Source organism: Micromys minutus (assembly GCF_963924665.1).
Source record: "Micromys minutus genome assembly, chromosome: 4".
NCBI classification, from domain to species: domain Eukaryota; kingdom Metazoa; phylum Chordata; class Mammalia; order Rodentia; family Muridae; genus Micromys; species Micromys minutus.
The window spans coordinates 30,847,194-30,867,609 of record NC_137973.1 but is presented as its reverse complement, the minus strand read 5'-3'; the positions used below and the strand labels follow the sequence as shown (position 1 = coordinate 30,867,609).

The following is a 20,416-nucleotide window of genomic DNA, read 5'->3' as shown; positions in this document are numbered from 1 at the left end:
GGCGAGCCGCCGACAAGGGAACGGATGCCCGGCGTCACACGTTCGTTGTCACACACGTTGCGGACACGAGTTGCTGACGGCTTCCACGTGCTGCGCCCGTGCGCGGAGGCGCTCAGAGGGGGCCCACGTCCCGAAGCGCCACCTCCATGGTTCGGCCCCGCTCTGCACACTCCAGCCGCGCGTCTCCCGCGCAGTGCCGTCCTATTTAAGGCTACGAGCTCCACCCTTTTCCGCCCCTTCCTTCATTTTCACTTTTTTCCATCCTCCTTTTTTATCACCCGAGGAGCCGCATGTACAGGCGGAGCATGGACTGCTTCCCATCCAGCCAATCACCACTTGGCTGCCTCTCTATTGGCCGAGCCCCCGCATGCCGCAGCAAATGGGCTGTGAGCGTCTGTATCTCAAGTCACGTGTTGCCGGCAAGCTGTCCAATGAGAGCGCAAGGTCTGTGTACGCAGGGGGAGGCACGTGCAGAGCCGCACGTGTCTGGGAGGGGGAAGGGGCGGGACCCACAGAGTGAGGCGGAGGTGGGTCGGCTAGACCCGCACAGACGGTGAAGGAGCTGCACACCGACCGGGGCTGAGCTGACAGACCCAGGTAAGCGGACCGGAGCCAAGCGCTCTCCGGAAGACGACCGGAGGGGGTGGGCTTGTGAGACCGCAGATCGGGGTGTTGGGAGGTATTGCATCACCTGACAGGCGCGATCAAAGACTGACCGGCTCAGTTTCACCTGATGGTGAGGGATGCGAAAGCTATGGAGCCGGGTGTCTGTGGGGGCGGTACTCTAGGGACCCGAGGTGGGTTCTGATGAGCTGAGCAGCCTCTAGCGGTGCCGTTTTTTTTAGGTCGGTAAGCTCCCTATGAGGTCTGGCCGGGAACAGCCCAGAAATGCAAGCTGAGAGGAAGGTGTAAAGTCGTTTATTCACTCTGAACCCTAGGGAAGAAAGGCTGTGTGGGGTCAAGAGCTCTGCGTGGGCTGGCGGTCTAGATTTTGAATGCGGGTGGAAAAGCAAGGTGTGTTTTTTTTTCCTTGTTTCTGTTAAGAACAGAAAAACAAAGCAAAGCAAAATTCGTGTTAGTCTGTCTAGAATGCCCCAGGCTCCCAGCCCCTTTCCTAATCCTTCGACTCTGATTTCAGACTCTCGCTCTGCTTTTTCAATTGCAGGTTCTGATCTTTGGTACTACGGGAGCTACTCTTCGCCCCCCCCCCCCTTGCTCCTAGACCTATGGATTCTCCATCTAGCGTTTCTTCTTATTCCTCCTCCTCTCTCTCCCCGTCATTTTCCACGTCCTCTGTGAACAGTGACTTTAGCTTCCCTTCTGATAATGAGAGGGACGGCAAGGGCACCCGTGAGCTCAGGCCAGACACTGTGGGTCAGAGAGGAGGTTCCAGGCCCAGTCCAGGCCCTATCCGCTGCAGACATCGACCCAGGGTTTCTGGTAACCAACATACAGCATCTCATCTGGAACAGCAAGGATCTGAAGTCAAAAGATCAAGAGAACACGGTGAACTGGAGACAAGTCTAAACACCCAGGGATGTACTACAGAGGGAGACCTGCTCTTTGCTCAAAAGGTAACAGAAAGCAGAGAAGGTAGTGCAGTGTCAAACACCTAATTGGTTGATAAGGATCCTAAGATGATTGTATTGGCTGCCAGATACATTACAGCAGAAAAAACTACTTCTGGTCTCATAGTCTTGTGCTGTTTTTCTACAGTGTAAAGAACTCCAAGGGTTCATACGGCCCCTCACAGACTTATTGAACGGACTGAAAATGGGTCGCTTTGACAGAGGTAATAACCTAATTACATTTCTAGGGTGTAGCCCCCTTCTCTGAGTGAAATCTTACATTTCTCTTTGGGAGTCTGTAACTTAATTTCTCCACATGAATTCATTTGAATGCCATCTATCTCTGTTTTTACATTTACCTCAGTCCCCACCTCTGCTGCTGCTTTCCTGTGGGGAATGAACCTAGAACTTTGAGACAGACAAGCTCTCTGCCACTGAGCTACCTCCCACACCCTCTAATCGCCCTCCCTCTTTCACCCTAGGATTAAGTAGCTTCCAGCAGAGTGTGGCCATGGACCGGATCCAGCGTATAGTGGGTGTTTTACAGAAGCCTCAGATGGGGTAAGTCTCTCTCTGTCCTTCTTCCTCTCCTCTGGTATCATTGAGGGAGGCCTGTGCAATTCTGTTTCTTTTTTTCACAGAGAGCGTTATCTAGGAACCTTGCTGCAGGTAGAAGGGATGTTAAAGACTTGGTTTCCTCATATAGCTGCCCAGAAGTCATCCTCAGGAGGTAGCAGGCATCAAATAAGCAAGGTATGAACCTAAAAACCAAGGAAGAGACGGGAGGGATCAAGGATGGACTGTGTCTAGAGACTGTTCCCCTTCCATTTTCCTAACATTCTTTCTCTCCCAGGGAAGGGCATGCCTGCCTAACTTTGTGTATTACTGTGATTTTTAGATTTAGCCTAGATGTTGGGTCTGTTGCGATCTCACAAAATTTACCCCTGCCCTCCTGTTGAAGCTCATCTGCTTTCTGCACAGATACATAAGGCTTTTAATCTGACCAAATGACTCACACAGGAAGATGCCTCCATTTTTCTCCATAGATCCTTTCTTCTTGCCCTCCTCCTCAAATCCTTCCCCTTTACATCTTTTGACCTCTGTCAACATAACTTTCACCAAACCTTACAGAGTGGGTTTCTTTTTCTTTTTTTCCTTTCTTGTGTGTTTGTTTGAAAACAGGGTTTTCCTGTGTAGTAGCTGACCTGCAACTTGCTCTGTAGACCAGGTTAGCCTCCTGAGTGCTCCGATTAAAGGTGTGCACCCTCATGCCCAGCTCAATCAACCATAGTATCTAGTGATGTGAAAATGACTGATTGAAAAAGTAACAGGACCGTGCCTCATAATTACACATGGGAAATGAGAACTTTCAACACAGAAATTAAATGTCATTATAATTTCTCTGGCTGGCGGTGTGGTTTATGAGACTGCTTTCCTGCCACATAGTTGGCCCTGGGTTTGATTTGAAGAAGTTGAACAGAATCACTGTATAAGTAATGAGAGCCATCGGACTCCATTTCTAGTAGCCTCGTACAATCTGTTACATGGAGTCGCCTCCAACTTTCTGTTGAATAGGTAGAAGCATTACCTGATTGCTAAAATTTTTACTTCATCATCACTTGGCAAGAACACACCTGTTGCACAAAACGATGTTTGTTTGCAGTGCACAATGAGTTCTCAAGGAAAGCAGAGGGCTAAGTCTCAGTGGAGCTCATCTGTAAGCGTTTTTTAACTTATTTTCCTTCCCCCTCATTGTCTAGCACTTTCCCAGCCAGCACAGTGATTCGGGCGCTGCTTCTTCCCCACCTCTCATAGAGAAGATGGGCCAAACACAGCTGGGACATTTAGTTTTGAAACCAAAGCAGCCTTGGCATCTCACAGGATGGCCAGCTATGAACCTCACCTGGATTCATAACACTCCAATTTGTAACCCTCCCCTCGGTTCCCAAGGCTCCACCTCTGGCCACAGTCCCATAGGCACTGGAGCCAGCATTGGTGTCATCCTTGTCCTCCAGAAAGGAGGACAGGCCTTCACCCATTCTGCCCCTGGCACTCCGATCCCACCAACTACACTGTCTCCTGTCATCCCTGGTGAGCTGAAGAGACCATCTGGGGAGGAGCCTCGTTGCCACAGCTTGCCAGTAACACTGCCATCAGACTGGAGTTGCATCCTTTGTCCGCCTGTCCTACCTACCACAGACAGAGAGACTAAAGGACACTCAGAGACACAGATGATTAAGCCATCCTCCAATTGCTCCTGATCCTCAGCCCTAACCCAGGCTCTGCCACTGTTCCCTGATTCCCAATTTGTATAAATATATGTGTTTTTTTGTTTTCATTTTTTACTTTTAATGTATTTGTGGTGAGGAAAAATAAATCCTTTCTGATTAAAGACATTTTTTTACTTAAACACTTCTCTGACTGTTGTAAATTGAGCCTGGAGTACCCATAACTCTCATCCACTGAGCTGAGAAGATAGGACAGATGTGTTCCCGAGCTTGAGCTCCGAAAGGTAGAGTTGGGCCGGGACCGTACAAAACCTGTGAGGGAGCACACTTGGAACACTCAGGTTCAGAGCTGACGTGATTTGGTGTTTTTGTCTGATCACACTCAGAAACTATACCTTTCCCTTTGTGTCTCTCCCTGTGGAATCTCCCAGCTGGCCAGACAAGCAGGTTCTTCTGCTCTGGCACACTTCTGCTTTGATGGGAGCTGTTGATGCTTGGGGGTAAATGCACATGTAACCTGCTGCTGCCTCCAGAAGAGGGAAAGCCCAGTCACTGGGGTGCCAGTTTTGAAGAGGGCATAGTGCCCTAGAATTGTTTAGGTCAGGGTAGGAGGACTCAGTCTCCGGGCCATATCCCTACAAACAGCTGTAAGTGCTAAATGTATGCTAGGCCAAGGAAAGCTACTGCAGTGTCACTAACTGCAGCTGGTGAATAGACCTCCACCCTTCTCTGTGTATTCCTTCCTTTCTTTTTGTCCTAGTTTCTACCAAAGCGATTTCCTCTCCCATCCTCAGCCTTCCCGGAGCATCAGATAATTCTGTCCTCTTAGTCATTGCTTCTTAGCTGCTCAGCATGCTTCTCAGTCAGCTTTCCCCATCCCTCAAGCCTGCTGTTATGGTAAATTAATCACCTCCCTTTTATTTCAGAAAATATGACCTCCTTTCTGAGGCAAACCTTTATTTGTGTAGGTCATGCTGGCCTGGAAATCAAGGTGATCCTGGTTCCCCACAATGACTGTGTGAAACACCACTCTTAGGTCCATTTATGATGTCGACGGCTTTTTATATCTTATCTTTTTACACAGGATTTCACTACGTAGCCTTGATTAGCCTAGAACTTGTCACACAGACCAGGCCTGCCTCTGCCTCCTGGCTCATCTTATTTTTTTAAGTTTTCTAATTTTATGTGTATGATTATTTGCCTGAGTGTGTGTGCACCATATGCATGGCTGATATCCAAGGAGTCCAGAAGACCCCCTGGAACTTAGTTACAGACGTTTGAGGTACACCCCAGATTCTGGATTGCCTCTTATTTGTGAAACTTGTAACTTATATTTGTTACCCATAATAATTACTTCCCTTGTGTCACTAGTGATTGGCTTGCTGAAAATACTGCTTGAGCCAGAACATCCCCTTTCTCCTCCTTGCACTATGGTTCCGCCCCAGCTCACTACCACTCACTACTGAACTCTGGTTCCCATGCATGCTAGGCAAGTGCTCTTCCACAAAGCCCACAGCCCCAGTACGAACCGTAATTCCTCCGAGTGTTTTTTTTCTAGTACCACACTACCACTGCAGTCACAAAGCAGCTCACACTACTTTCATTCAGTAAAATCTTTTATAACATACCTTCCCCCTAATCAATAGTGAAACCCAGGAGCCTTCACAAAGCCTGTGTACTGTATCACTTGACACTTAATGCTACCTTCTGAAACTTCCCTCCCTTAGATCTTGTGACTACACACAGTCCCAACTCTCCTCTTACCCAACTGGCAGCACTTTCTAGGTTTCTTAATGGCCCCATTTCCACCTACCAGAGTGTGGGTGTTCTTTGAGGTCCCAGTCTTGGCTTTTCTCTATATATATATTCAATCATCTTAATTTTGCATCATCTGTCCTAAGAAGGCACACCTAACTTATGCATTTCTGTTGGGGAGTTTATTTATATACTGCTTATACAAAAATGACTGAAGGGGCCAGCAACATGGCTCAGTAGATAAAGGTCCTTATAAAGCCTTACTAACCTGGACACCCAGAGAAAACCAACTCCCATATGCTGTCTTTTGACTTCTGCACATGCACATAACCATTTAGGCTTGTACGAGCACACACACACACACACACACACACACACACACACTACTCTCTTCTGCTGGTGAAATATCTAGGCTTAAAACCTGGGGGCACTGGAGTTGGGCAGAAGGCTCAGAGGTTAGTTAAGAGTACCGAGAGCTCCTACTGAGGACCTAAGTTACATTCCCAGCACCCATAGGATGGTTTATAACATCTCTAATCCAGATCCAGTGGGTACAATGCCCTCTTTTGGCCTTCCCAGACACCAGACATGCATGCACACAACACCCCCGTAGACATTTAAAAAACCTTTTTTTTTCTTTAGTCCAGTAGAAAAGAAGAAAATAATAACAAAGGGGAGAAGAGTTGGCTCAGCAGTTAAGAGCACTTGTGGCTGTTGAAGAAGACCCAAGTTCAATTTCCAGCATGTCCAGGGTGGCTCACAACCATCTATAACTCCAGGCCAAGGGATTCAGTGTCCTGTTCTGACCTCCAGGCACATATGTAGTATATAAACATACATATAGATGAAATACTTATATACATATAATAATAAGATAAACCTTAAAATTAAAACAAAAATTAATGTACTTTTATATCCCATTTGATTCTTATGACCAACTTTGTGAGACCAACAGAGTAAATGTTAGTGTCATTTCACAAATAAGGAACCAGATTAAGAGTTCATGTCTAGGGCTGGAGAGATGGCTCAGTGGCTAAGAGCACTGACTGCTCTTCCAAAGGTTCTGAGTTCAATTCCCAGCAACCAAATCTTTAAAAAAAAAAAAAAAGAGTTCATATCTAAAAAGATCTAGATTATAAATATGTAGGTCACAGATCTCCATTTCTTCTACCCAGATCTACCACTATAGCCCAAAACAGCCATACACAATCAACAAATAAACATGATAGTATTCTAATATTTTTAAAGATTTATTTATTTATTATATATGAGTACACTGTAGCTGTCTTCAGACACACCAGAAGAGGGCATCAGATCCCATCTGGTTGTGAGTCACCATGTGGTTGCTGGGATTTGAACTCAGGACCTCTGGAAGAGTAGTCAGTGCTCCTAACCACTGAGCTATCTCTCCAGTCCTAATATTTTTAGACAAAACGTGCAGACTCCTAGTTTGAGTAACTTGCTCAAAGTCACACCTGATAACTCTTAGAATCTGAATAGGGCCCAGAACTTCTTCCTAACACATCATGGACAGTAGTCCACACCATTCATCTTGCACTTATACTCTACCCAGCCTAAATTTGTGTCTACATGCTGTCAGCTGTGCAAGAGACAGTGGAATAGTATCAACAGTGCTTAGCAGAGGACAGCCATTCAGTTAAGTTTGTTGACAAGCACAATGGTGTCTAGCTTCTGTTTGGTACTTTGGATTTGGCTTACTATGAGGCAGGCTTAAGTTTTGTGTGAGGACCTATTAAATTAACTGATGATCTGGCTAGATGGCTCAGCGGTTAAGAAAATTAATTGCTCTTGCAGAAGACCTGTGTTCAGTTCACAGTACCCACATGACAGCTCAGGACCACCGATTAACTCTAGTTCCGGGGATCCAACACCTCTCCAATCCATCTCGAGCTCCTGCATGCACACGGCGTGGGCATACATACACGCAGGCACAAGTACATACACATAAGAGAAAAACAAATCTTTTAAAGAAATAACAGATGCGGGTGCATCTGTGTGTGTTGTGGGTAAGCTTTTTCTGTATTCATTACTTCTAAACCCATGTAAATAACTATATCTGAATATGTGGGTATCACATACATATAAGGTTGTCAAGACAGGCAACAATGTGGAAGAAAAAAAAAGATCTTACTAGGCAACAAATGGCAAAGTTGGCATTAAAACAACAACAATATTTTTATTTAAAATTCCGCAGGCGTTTCCCATTTGTTTCTTTTACTGATTCTACTTTATTAGTGAAATGGCTTAGGTAACTGATGCAGTGGGAAACTCACAGTGTGCAATTTCTTAAAATGTAGGTAGATGAAGGGTGTGGAGCTGTTTTTCACCCGGTGAGCAGATCTGTCCCCTTTAAATATAAAATAATTCTCAGGACGCTTCCCATTTCCTATTCAGAAAACGGAATCGCTCAGATCTAGTAAAGGTTTAACAGAATTAGAGCTACGGATCCGGCTGACCTTCTCGCAGACCCAACGACCGCGACTCCATAGGAAGGCGAGGACGCTGTTTCTCTGTCAGGCGAAGTCTCCAGCGCCTGCGCCTAGAACCGAAGCTTTGCAAGGTCAGACTGTAAGCGGTACTGTGCGGTGTCTGAGCCTTCAGCGCAGCTTCCTCCCGCCGCGAGACTCCGTAGCTTCCGCTTCCGGTCCGGAGGGTAGCGGACTGAATTCCGAGGTTCCAGGTAGGAATCGGGAGGTATGGGGGTCACTGGGCTACAGAACGTGTATGGCGGGAGGGCAGGATTTCGCGTGGCAGCCTGGTGCCTAGAGACGGACGGAAAGTTCTTTCCAACTCTCAGCGGAAACCTGTATTTTGGTTTGTTTTTTCGAGAGTGTTTCTGTGTAGCCCTGATGCCCTAGAACTTGCTCTGTAGATAGGCTGGCCTCGAACTCAAAGCCTGCCTCTGCCTCCCAAGCGATGAGATTTAAGGTGTGCGCACCACCGCCCGGCAATTACCTTTTAATTGTTTTTTTGGTGTGGCCCAGGGTGAGGAGCGAAAGTCAGAAAGAGTGCAGGAGTCTGTCCTCTCCACCAAATGGATGTAGGTCTCCAGCTCAGGTCGTGAGACTTAGCGGCAAGTGCCTTTACTTGCTGAGCCATTATCACCGTGCAGTGAAAGGAATGTTGGTAACAATTTGCTTGTACTTTTTCCTTTAAAAAAAAAAAAGGTTATCTATATCTTATGTGTATGAGTGCTTTGCTTGCATGTATGTCTGTGCATCACAGAGGTCAGAAGAGGGCGTTGGATCCCCTGGGAACTGGATGTGTTGTGAGCCGCCCTGTGGGTACTGGGAATGGAACTTGGATCCTCTTAACGGCTTAACTACTGAGCCATCTCTCCAGACCCACTTGCACTTTTTAAGATAGGAAGAATTCCTTCTGCCCAGTTGTATGTTTCCTGAGCTGGTTCTATTTCTAGATTCTAGTAAAACTACCTATGGTAATGTGTGATCTGCTGGGCTTTGTTCTCTTATATTGGGTCTCTGGTTTTCATGCTCCTTGTCCAGTGTATAGGTCCTGAAGAATGAAGATTTAAATACAAGGCCATGGCTAAACATCTGAAGTTCATTGCCAGGACTGTGATGGTTCAGGAGGGGAACGTGGAAGGTGCCTACAGGACCCTGAACAGGTAAAACGAGTCAGAGTCTTGCCTAGACCAGCTGTGGGGATCATAAGGCAATCCTCTTCCCAGCTTAGCACCTCATAAACTGTCCTCACACTGGTGCCAGTGTGTAGGCACTGGACACTTTTTAGCCCCTCAATTTATTATCCTAAAAATGAAGTTCTCCAAATCCAACTCGATGGAACCTATCCCATAAGCAGCCATCATCCCTTGATGATGAACCTGAGTTCTATCCAAGATTTTTGGAAAGAGCCTGTAAGCCTGCGTCTGCCTGTGCACGATATAATCCCAGCACCTGGGAGGTCGAGGCAGGAAGAATCTGAAAATAATGTAGACGGTGTTGGTTAGATAGTGTCTCAGTTGACCCCTCCCCATGTCAAAAAAAAAGAAAAAGAGAAGCTGGAAGGGAAATGAAAAACAAGGAGCAGAGGCATAGCATGGGACACAGCTGAGCCAGTTTCTGTGGAATAAGAAGATTAGTAAGAATCCTAGAGAAGATGAATTGCTTTGTGGTTTTGGTCGTCTCATGTAGTTCAGGGTGGCCTAGAATGAGCAGTGTAGTCAAGGGTAACCGTGACTCCTGATCCTCCTGCCTCCATCTCCCATATGCTGACGTTGATTGTATGTCACTATCATTTACCTGCCCGGCTAGAAAAGGTGAATTTCAGTTGGGCTCTTGAAGGAACAGATGAGAAGACATTTCAGGTTCCAAAGAGAGTTATTGCATAAGCAGAAATATGTAGCTAGGGCTGGAGAGATGGCTCAGTGGTAAGGAGCGCTTGCTGTTCTTTCAGAGGACCCAAGCTTGGTTCCCAGTACCAACAACTGATGTCAAGGATCCAGTACACTCTTCTGCCTGCCATAAACAGACATATACCTACACTTAAACACAGTGACACAGCCAAGAGGAGGGACTCTGTAGAAAGGTCTGGGATAGAGACTAGTCCTGATGATCTTGTACTATTCTAGTTCTAGGCTTCCCTAGTCTGGCATGCCTCACTTTTAATGATGTGTGTGTATGTGAGTGTGTGCACATGAGTGCAGGTGCCCGAGGCTAGAAGCATTGGCCCCTGGAGCTGGAGTTCTGCAAGTTGTGAGCCACTGATGACGGATCTGGAAGAGAAGCTCACTTGTGACCAGTGAGCCATCTTTCCAGTTCCTGCTTTGTTTTGCTCTGCTGTTGATTGTTTTGTTTTTTTGTTTTGTTTTGTTTTGGTTTTTGGTTTTTTGTTTTTTGTTTTGAGAGAGAGAGTTCTCAACTGTGTAGTCCTGGATGGTCTGGAACTGCTGCACAGACCAGATTGGCCTAGAGCTTACAGAGATCCGCCCACTTTCCTTCCCGAGTGGTGGCTTCTCTTTTTAGCTTTTCTTTTTTGCTCTTATTTCCTTGGCCATGATGCCAAAAGATATAAGAAGCTTTACTTTAGCATGAAGATTGCTTTGCTGCAGGTACTGGAGAAAGACAGTTCTCTTATGTGGCCAGTGGTTCTCTGCAGCTTAAGTCCTCCCCTGGTTCACTTAATGCTCATTCTCAGCAGCACTTACTTCCTTTGCCCATTTTTTTTTTTTTAATACATAATGGAACATGTTCCTCCTTTTTTACTTTCAAGACTATAAAGCAAAGCTTAAGAAATAGAATATTTCTCATCCCCTCTCTGAATGAGGTGGCCATCTATTCTTTGAAACCAGGTCATAGTCTTATTTAGTCATTACTAGGAGATTTATTTATTTACTTACTTACTTATATTTAGTATGAGTCCTCAGTTCCATTTATGCTTGCAGTCCAGAAGAGGACATCAGATGCTCTCATAGCTGGTCATGAGCTACCATGTGGTTGCTAAGAATTGAACTCTGGACCTCTGGAAGGGCAGTCAGTGCTCTTAACCACTGAGGCATCTCATGTCCATCACCTTCTTTGCTCCTTGGCATAGTCTCAGGACAAACTCAGAGGGGCCAAACAGGGTTCCTTTCAGGGCCTCCTGGGTCAAGGACCTTGGCAAACTTTGGGCACGCTGCCTTGGCCAGGAATCGAACCCAGGTTAGCTGCTTGGAGCAGCTGTCCTCTCCACTATCCCACCAATGCCACTTGTTTCTGTTTTTAAAGATTTATTTTATTTCTTTAATCCCAGCACTTGATCTCTGTGAATTCATGGTCACCTTGGTTTAGATAGTGAGATCTAGGTCAGTCTGCGCTATGTCTCAAAAAAGTAGAACAAATATTTTATTTCTGTTTACGTGTGTGTGCGTGTGTGCTCTGTGTACTCAGGTACCCTGAGGAGGGTATGGCATCCCCTGGAGCTGGACTATCCTGGGCCAAGGCTGCAGCTCCATTGGCCCCTTGGCTCGTTTGCCTGAAGCTTTGTGTTTCTTCTCTAGTACTCTGAACTGTGTGGTGACACACCCTTACATGTAGGGAGCCATTTGTGCCACACCCAAACATGGCGCCGGCTTCCCGCCGAGAACTCAGCAAACAGAGCTGTTGCCCAGCCAAGAGACTTAATGCGCATGCGCCACATACGTCATAGCCTGCTCTCGGGGCATACTATTGAGTTACTGGAGGGCGCACCAATCAGGTAGCGACACGAGTCTCCTAGGCATATATAGCAGTGCATTTCTCCCCCACGAGAAGAGGAAGATAGTGGAGAGATTGCGGGAGACCCCACGTGGAGGGATGGCGGAGAGGTACCACGTGGAGAGAGACCCAATAGGAGAGATTGCGGGAGATCCCGCGTGGAGAGAGACTGGACAGAGAGATCGCACGTGGGAGACTGCACGTGAGAGGTCGCCTATACAGTAGACCCCGGTAGGGAGTCCCTGGCTTAGAGAGAAGTTTCCTGCTCAAGAAGTCCCCTGCTCAAAGTGCTGTACAATAAAGGTTATCCGCAGAAGAATCTGTTTGTTTGTTGCACGCCTGTTCCTATTGGCGGGAAGCGTGGGCGCGTGACACTTACAGTTCCAGCAGTTAGGAAGAGGGTCTGCAGCTCAAAGTTGTTCTTGACTGTATTGCAACTTTGAGGCCATCCTGGGCTACACAGCTCTGGGGAAAGAACCCAGGCCTCCATACATGCCAGGGAAGCACGCTACCAATCAATCATAAGCTGAATCCCCAGCAGAAAAAAAAATTTATTCTCTTTAAAAAATAAGTAAGAACAAAGCCTTACACGCACAGCCCCAGTCCTGGAGGCTGAGGCAGGATGGATCTCCAGCTTGAACTAGACAGACCCTGTCTCAAAAAATGAGGACGGAGAGTACTTTTTTCTAGTAGAAAGGCACTGGGCCAGCAGCAGCATAGAAAATGACAGGCAGTGCTGGTGCCTGTAACTCTGGCACTTGGAGTTGGAAACTGGACGATCAAGGTATCCTTGGTTACAGAGCAAGCCTGAGGCCAGCCTGGGCTATGTTAAGACTACCAGAGAGAACGAATCCTGGAACAAGGAAGACTTGGGTTGTGCAGAAGAGATGTTTATAAGAACAAGTGAAGAAAGTCAGGCCCCTGGACTCTGAACCTGAGCTTTAAGCTTCTTGGGGTTTCCCTATGAACTTGAAACCATGGCTTACAGGGAACGTATTGGCAGCTTAACGTCACCTCAGAAAGCTGCATTTTAAAAATAGTAGACTGATCAGGGTGGCACTTGTTTGTAATTCCAGACAGTACAAGGAGGCTGAGGCAGGAGAATCAGGAATGGAGGGTTATCCTTGACTACATATTAAGTCAGAGGCCAGCCTGAGATATTTAAGACCCTGTCTTCAAAAACTAACTAAAAGGCTACATTTTTTAGTGTAAAAATATAATTTGTTTATAATTTGCAAAGAAGAAGAAAGCTGCACTTCTATACTTTTTAAAAATCTTGGGGTGTTATGGAAATGTCTTATAAATTGTACTTCACCCTGGTTGGAGGAGGGAAGTGATCAATTCTTTGCTCTTAGGGTACTGCCAGAGGCAGTCTTTCGTGACTTAGCTTCTCTTACATGTCTTCTCCTCTGCTGCTCTCTAACATCTTCCCCTTGGGTCACCTTTTCTGCATACCTGTCTCTCCCCAGTCTTTTCTTTCTTAGCTTTTGGATAGCTGTGTTTTAAAAATAAGCCTCTTGTTTTGTGATCTGATTACATTAGCAGTTGCAAGTGAGGGGAGCCGTGGTTGAACCTTTACAGTGTTTGGAGCACAGAGGGAGCCTTACAGAGAAAAAAGCCTATGTGTCTACCCTGGGAGACTGCCACAGATGCCTGTTATATAACCAGGGGCCTTCACTGGAGCCCTGAAATGAGGATGTGGAGAGTGGGGGTTGCTAGAAGCCTTGTGTGATTGGCTGGCCCCCAAACTAGGAAAGACAAGAACACTGGAAGCATGCCCGGTTGACCCCTTTTACTCTTGATGGGCCAGCTTCTGGGTTCATTGAGTTCTTTTGCATACACGGTGGCTGACGTAGCCTGGCTACACTGACATGTGAATCTGCCACCCCCAGGTTCCCCTTGAAAGCAGCTCGGCTCCTTTTACATAATCAGTTGAATTTTACTAAAACTGGCAGCTGGTTTCTCCTTCATGTAAGGTTGCCAGGCACCAGAACTCCAAGCTGATCTGTTTACACTAAGCTCTCATCTGCTAGTCCTTGAACTACCTTTGCAGACCAAAGTGACACTAGTAACACCTTCCCAGAGTGCCACCATTGAACTCCTCTGCAGTTACCCCACTGCCACCCCTGACCTGGGAACTAGACCCAGGGGTCTTGCATATAACTCAGGCAAGTGCTCTACCCCTCAGTATTACTTCTTTAGTTCTTTTGGGTTTGTTTGTTTGGTTAATTTTAGGGTTCTTTTGAGACAGGGTCTCATGTATCCTAGGCTGGCCATGTATGACTTTTGAACTCCTGCCTCCCCAAGTGCTGGGGTTAGCCAAGTTACATCCCCAGCCCCATACTTTACTTCTGCCACAAAGGTTGACCTACATCCTTGCCTATTAGAGATGAAGTTGAATGTGTGTGTGTGTGTGTGTGTGTGTGTGTTCATATGAGTATCAGGCATATGTGTCAGAGGCCAGAGGACACAAGGTGACCTTCCTCAGGCACCATTTACCTTTTGTTGCTTGTTTGACACAGGGTCTGACTCGGTAAGCTGGGCTGGCTGTCTAGCTGTCTGGCTCTACCTCCCCAGTGCTGGGATTACAAGTGGGGCCTTTTTACATGGATTGTGGAACTGGAACTCAGATCCCATGTCAATTCAGCCATCTCTGAAGCCTAATCTGTGCTTTTAGTTGTTGTTGGTTTTTTTTCGGTTTTGTCCAGTTGTTTGTGACAGGGTCTCACTGTGTAGTCCTGGCTGGCCTAGAACTCACTGTGTAAATCTATCTGACCTCAAACTTAGATCCACCTGCCTTTTCCTCCCAAGTGCTGGGAATAAAGGTGTGCTCCATCTTGCTTATCAATGCTCTTGTTTTTATCTCCAGCACTAAAGAAAAAAATGCTTAGGTATTGGAGATTATAGCCCATCTTCTTGGCATGTATTTTATCTTCCCTAGATGGGAAGCTCCTCCCAGCTCTTCCCTCTCATTGTCTAAGTCTTTCAGCCTGGCCCAATGGGTGCTCTCCAGGCCAAGGAGGATGGGCCTGAGGGACAAACACCTCAGGCAGATAGATCTCTCACCTCCACAGGCACCTAACGTTCATGGATACACAGTCATGTGATTAGAGCATGTGGGACATGGGAAAAGTCGAGGGACACTATTACAACCCTCTCATTTGCATCACTGATATGATGAGGGCCAGTATTTAGAGAGCCCCCACAATTGCTCAAACTTCAATTGGACATTTTCTCTCTCTAAGGTTTCGTACTTGTAAAGCAAGTACTTTACCACTAAGCTATATTTCTTTTATTTAGGTGGGGTTTTGTTGTTGGTTGGGGTTTTTTTGTTTTGTTTTTTTTTTTTCAGATTTATTTATTATTATATTTATATGAGTACACTGTAGCTGTTTTCAGAAACACCAGAAGAGGGCATCAGATCCCCATTACAGATGGTTGTGAGCCACCATGTGGTTGCTGGAAATTGAACTCAGGACCTCTGGAAGAGCAGTCACTGCTCTTAACTGCTGAGCCTTCTCTCCAACCCCCTGTTGTTTGTTTTTTAAAAGCAGGATCTAAATTACTAGGGCTGATCTGAAACTAGATTGTCTCACATCTGCCTCCGAGCCCTGGGCTGACAGACATGACCACCACACCAGTTTTCAGATACAAAGAGGAAGGAGCTATGTTTTTCACTAAGAATCACCCAGGAATCAGTCCATTGAGTTTTGTTTTGTTTTAATTACAAATGGTTTGCCTCATTTGTGGCAGTTTTTGTTTGGTTTTGTGGGACAAGGTCTCTCTGTGTAGTCTGCTTGGCCTCCAACTCAGAGATCCACCTGCCTCTGCTTCCCAAGTTCTGATAAAGGCATGCTCGCCACACACCAAGCTTCACGTGTGCTTTGCCTCCCTTGATTGGAAAGCACTGCACAGGGAACCGCTGTCCCTCCGAAGCTGCCCATACACCTCAGGTGTGTCTTGGGAGTCAAAAGTGTGAGCGCCACTCTGACTGCAAGCTCCCCAGGAGTAGGAACTTTTATAATTTACCTCCCGGGTTCTTACTGGAGCCTCTAGAAAGCAGTGCTATGTTGTTACCTCTTCCCGCCGTAATTTTCAAACACAAGTTATTTTTTTGCCTCTTGGCTTCTGAGAGGCTGTGAAACTGGTAAGGAACAGTGATGAGCCACAGCATCTGACTTCACCTGCTTTATACAGAATCCTCACCACCGACGGGCTTACTGACGTCATAAAGCGACGACGCTACTACGAGAAGCCTTGCCGCCGCCGCCAGAGGGAGAGCTACGAAACATGCCGGAGGATCTACAACATGGAAATGGCCCGAAAGATTAACTTCCTGATGCGAAAGAACCGTGCAGACCCATGGCTGGGCTGCTAAGTCTTGGGGATAGAAGCCCACATTATTTCTATGTCCGCCTCCTTTCTTTACCCAACTAATTTCTGTTTTGTCTGTACAATAAACTCAATCACAGGTGAACAAGAAGGCTTGGACATACAGAAGCTATTTTATTGATCCACAGTGGACTCTTTCTTTGACTAAAAGGAAAAAAAAAAAAAAAAACCCGAAACAGGTGCAGTCATATTTGTTGCCAGCCTGAGAGGGGTCAGTTCGAAGGTATATGCCATGGTAAAGTTTCTGTTTATAAATATTTGGAAAAGTTCTAGAAACTATGGTGGGAAAGAAAGAAAAAGGAAATTAGGGTTGGAGAAATGACTGGCAGTTAAGGGTTCATAAGTCCTACTGGGTGACTCATGAGGTCTGAAACTCCTGTTCCAGGTGGCCTGTCGCCACCTTCTGGCCTCTTTGGGCACTTCGTGCATGTAGTACATATGTATCCTTGTGGCTCCCAACTGTCTGATGCCAAGGGAATTTCTCTTTGACCCCCATATGCACCATATACACTGTGGTGCACAGACCTACATGCTAGGCAAACACTCATTGCATTAACTGAATGGACTTAATACTACTGAGCTGTGGCTTGCTTAAACTGCTACATTTTATTACTAATTCTTTTGTTCTTTATCCCCAACAACAAAAACCTGCATTTCCTACCCAATTTTTATGAGTCCCAAAGTGACACATTAGAAATGCAGATGTATCTTTACTGAACTACCCTTCTCTACCCTTTGAGTAAAGTACGTATGTGTTCTTAATAAATTCTCCTAAAATACCTAGCTACCAAACTAGACTCCAAAAGAATCCAAGAACAGACCTTTCGATGATGCTAACTCCTGTTTCTGTCCTTGAATCTTCATAGAGGGACTAAGGGGAGGGGGCAGAGCACAGGTGCGCTGGATGGATGATATGCAGCAAGTCAATCACAAGCAAGGAAGGTGTGCTTAGAGGAAGGAAGGGCTCGGTGAGACGTAGACTGTCAGCACAGGAGCTGTGCTGTTTGTGTTAGGGCCCCTGCTTTAGGTCCAGTCCAGCAAGCTGTTAATAGGCCTGTGCATAATTGTAATTCCTGCTGGAGCAGAACCTTTGTCCCGTGTGTACTCAGCTTCTAGTTGGGGATGCCTACCGTCAGCACCTTTCCACAGCAAGCATTCTGACCCCTGTGAGGAAGCCTGCTTTCCTCATGTTCTTTCATTGCTGCCATCTGCTTCCTCCTGTCTTGGTCTCCAAGCAGCAGCACCAGTACTTGAGGAGTTGGCACCAGCATCTGCAGAAGACTGGCAGGGAAGAGACAAAAGGCTAGCTGCTCATCTCAGGATGCTACCCTCTGAGCGTATGGTTAAGGGACAGGACTTAGGGCTAGTGGAAACACCGCCCCCTGGTGGTGTAATATTGATTTCTAGTCCTGGCTGGCCTCAAACTTGCAATCTACCTGCCTCATTCCCTCCGGTTGAGGGTAGAGGTTTGTCCCTTTGCTACTGGCTAATGCCTTTGAGCCCTCTTGTGAGTTTATTTACCATTACTCCTTTGAAGAAGTGTTCAAGTTCTTGGGCCATGGTCCTTTCTTAGGTACCTAATATGATGTTGCCTCCCACTCGGTGGGTTGTCTCTTTATCCTGTTGATAGGTTCCTTTGATGTTTGCTGTGACAGGACTTTGGCTGGCTTGCAACTGGCCATCCTCCTGTCTCAGCCTCACAGGGACTATGATTACCTGCCAGCATGCCCAGCCAAATGGCAGAAGTTTTCATGTCCAGTTTGCTTTGTTGCTCTTGTTTTTTGGTCACATCTAAGAATTCAGTGACAAATCTAGTGTCATAAAGACAAAAACCCTTTCTAGGAGTTTTTGTTTTGTTGTTGTTTCAAGACGGGGTTTCTCTATGTGGCCCTGGCTGTCCTAGAACCCACTCTAGACCAGGCAGGCTTTCTCTAAATGCTGAAATTAAAAACTATACACTATCAGCCAGAAACTAACTTTTACAAATTACACTTATGTACTTCGCATCTGCACATACATGACATATCACCTGAGGAAGTCAGATAGCTTTCAGGAATCGGTTCTCCTTCCACCTTGTGGGTCCTGAGGATCAAACTCAGGCTGCAAGAATTGGTGGCCAGCACTGTTACCACTAATCCATCTCACCAGTCCCAGCGGAGACAAGAAGATGTCTTCTTGGGGGCAGACTAATTAGAAAGTTTTCTAATTGTTTTCTAGTAAGATGGAAATTAGAGTTTCCCAATAGCATGAAGGTTTTGTTTATTGGGTTTTGTGTGTGTGTGATATAAAAGTTAGTTGACTGACTTTAAGAGGGAGATTCTTGCTCTATTACTCAGGCTGGCCTAGACTCCAGGACTCAATAATATTCCTACCTCAGCCTCCTGTGTAATAGAGCCCAGTCCTTACTAAAGACACAGGGCACCATGCCCAGATAAAAGCTAGGTTTAATCATTTGAAAAATACAAACTAAAACCCACTTTCCCTGCGAGGGTAGTGTTACAAAACCCAATAAAGCCTGCCTTCTGAGTGACACACTGGGGGAACATGAATGTATTGCTCAGCTCACTCAGTTTCCTATCTGCAGCACCTAGTAACCAGCATATCACAAAATGCTCACAATCTATTGAGGTCAACTATTTTGATAGAGTAACTTCATTTGAGAACACTGGTCATGGTGGGTTGGATTTTCTACAGACTATCACCATAACCTACTACAACCCCAAGAAAGCTGTTTGTTATTTGGGGTCATAGTTTTGGCTCAATAACTGTGCAGGTTATTCACCCATATCTGCATGTGAATAAAGCTGGAGAGGTTTGTGCCGGGATATAGCTCAAGATCTCAGCACTCGAGACTTGTCTTCAGTATAGTTTTTGGACAAATATACCTGCTCTTGACAATTTTTCACAAGAATCTCCTGACCAAAAAAAAAAAAAAAAAAAAAAAAAAAAGGTTCTTGATAATAGTACTGGAAATTTCTCAAAAATAAAATGGATTCCCTGGCCCCTAAGTGTCTTCTGATTCATGTATTCCAGTTTCACAGTTGTAATGGCTATTCCTGGTTGTCAGTCTGACTTTATGTGGAATGAACTACAATCCAGAAATGAAAGGCTTACCTGTGATCCTGATCTTGAGGCTGGAAGATACAAGTTTCTGATGTGGAGATCCTGAGACTTAGTGGCTATGAATCCTAGGAGCTTGAGGCTAGGCGATCTCTGAGCTCAAGGTCATTTGGGACAAAGCAAGTCCAAAATCCAGGTGTGGTGGTACACACCTGTATTTTGAGCCAAACCCACTTAAAGAAGGAAGATTTTATCTTCTTCACCTGCTTGCTTTGTACAACTGAGCAACTACTAGATCCTTCAACTAGCTGACCACTGTTGGGGAGCTGGACTACAGACTGTAAGTCATCATAACAAATTCCCTTACTTATATAGAGACTACACATAAGTTCTGTGACTCTGGAGAACCCTGACGAACACAGCAGTTGAAACAGGGTCTCACAGAGATCCTTTGCTCTCCAGTGCTGGAATTAAACGCTTGAGCCAATATGCCCTGTGGTCCTTAGTGCTTTCTAATAATCTGAATTCAGTTTTCTATGGGAAATGTTTTCAGAGGAATCAATTTTTAAAAAAGATTTATGTATTTTATTCATGATTCCACTGTAGCTGTCTTCAAACACACCAGAAGGGGGCATCAGATCCCATTACAGATGACTGTGAGCCACCATGTGGTTACTGGGAATTGAACTCAGGAGCAGTCAGTGCTGGAGGAACCAACTTTATTTTCAGTATCTAATCAGGTAAATTTAGAATAAGTGTTAATCTTCCCCTAGCTGTGATTCCTCAACATTTTTTTTCTGAATTGTTTCCTCCATCAGGAAATGACAAGAAGAGCCAGGCACGGTGATGCACATACACACACACACACACATTTAGTTCTAACTTCTCAAGCTGAAGAATGAGGTTTACCTGAGCCCAGGGATTTAAAGACAATCTGGAGAAAACACCATCTCCAAAAAACATCTCCAGAAGGAGAAGAGAGGGGAAAAAGAGGAGCCTCTTCTTCAAAGGGGTAATAAGAGGACTAGATAAGATTTATCAACACAGATGGTTGATGTTATTGGAGTGCTGACATCAGATCCAGGGTCTGAAGCATGCTGGGTAAATACTATTCTACTGAGCTGAATCCCAAGTTCTGGTTTGCTGACTTAATTTTTTTTTCTTTAAAATTTGTGTTTGTGTGCATGTGGAATCCTAA

At 45.7% G+C, this 20,416-nt stretch overlaps 2 protein-coding genes and 1 long non-coding RNA gene across 6 annotated transcripts; 2 read left to right on the top strand and 1 right to left on the bottom strand.

Moving 5' to 3' along the window:
• Positions 1 to 493: 493 nt before the first annotated feature.
• On the top strand, positions 494 to 3,874 carry CIART (circadian associated repressor of transcription). Of its 3 annotated transcripts, XM_080915490.1 has the most exons (7): positions 555 to 597; positions 846 to 1,014; positions 1,166 to 1,574; positions 1,717 to 1,792; positions 2,051 to 2,129; positions 2,210 to 2,321; positions 3,329 to 3,874. In XM_080915490.1, the coding sequence occupies exons 3-7, from the start codon at positions 1,227 to 1,229 to the stop codon at positions 3,827 to 3,829; spliced, it is 1,116 nt and encodes a 371-aa protein (XP_080771616.1). In that variant the 5' UTR covers positions 555 to 597; positions 846 to 1,014; positions 1,166 to 1,226; the 3' UTR covers positions 3,830 to 3,874. The 3 variants fall into 3 exon arrangements, with proteins under 3 accessions (XP_080771617.1, XP_080771616.1, XP_080771615.1); XM_080915491.1 differs by lacking the exon at positions 846 to 1,014 and having other exon boundaries at positions 494 to 597; XM_080915489.1 differs by having other exon boundaries at positions 846 to 1,574.
• LOC308419714 lies at positions 1,341 to 8,149 on the bottom strand. 2 transcript variants are annotated; one of them, XR_013974999.1, is made up of 3 exons: positions 8,029 to 8,149; positions 2,228 to 2,329; positions 1,341 to 1,479 (listed from the first exon to the last, which is right to left on the bottom strand). It is a non-coding gene; the product is annotated as an uncharacterized lncRNA (long non-coding RNA). The 2 variants fall into 2 exon arrangements; XR_013975000.1 differs by having other exon boundaries at positions 1,342 to 1,479; positions 2,046 to 2,329.
• Positions 8,150 to 8,165: 16 nt separating this feature from the next.
• MRPS21 (mitochondrial ribosomal protein S21) lies at positions 8,166 to 17,667 on the top strand. The gene is made up of 3 exons (XM_080915488.1): positions 8,166 to 8,252; positions 9,079 to 9,200; positions 15,964 to 17,667. The coding sequence occupies exons 2-3, from the start codon at positions 9,118 to 9,120 to the stop codon at positions 16,142 to 16,144; spliced, it is 264 nt and encodes an 87-aa protein (XP_080771614.1). The 5' UTR covers positions 8,166 to 8,252; positions 9,079 to 9,117; the 3' UTR covers positions 16,145 to 17,667.
• The last annotated feature ends 2,749 nt before the right edge of the window (positions 17,668 to 20,416 follow it).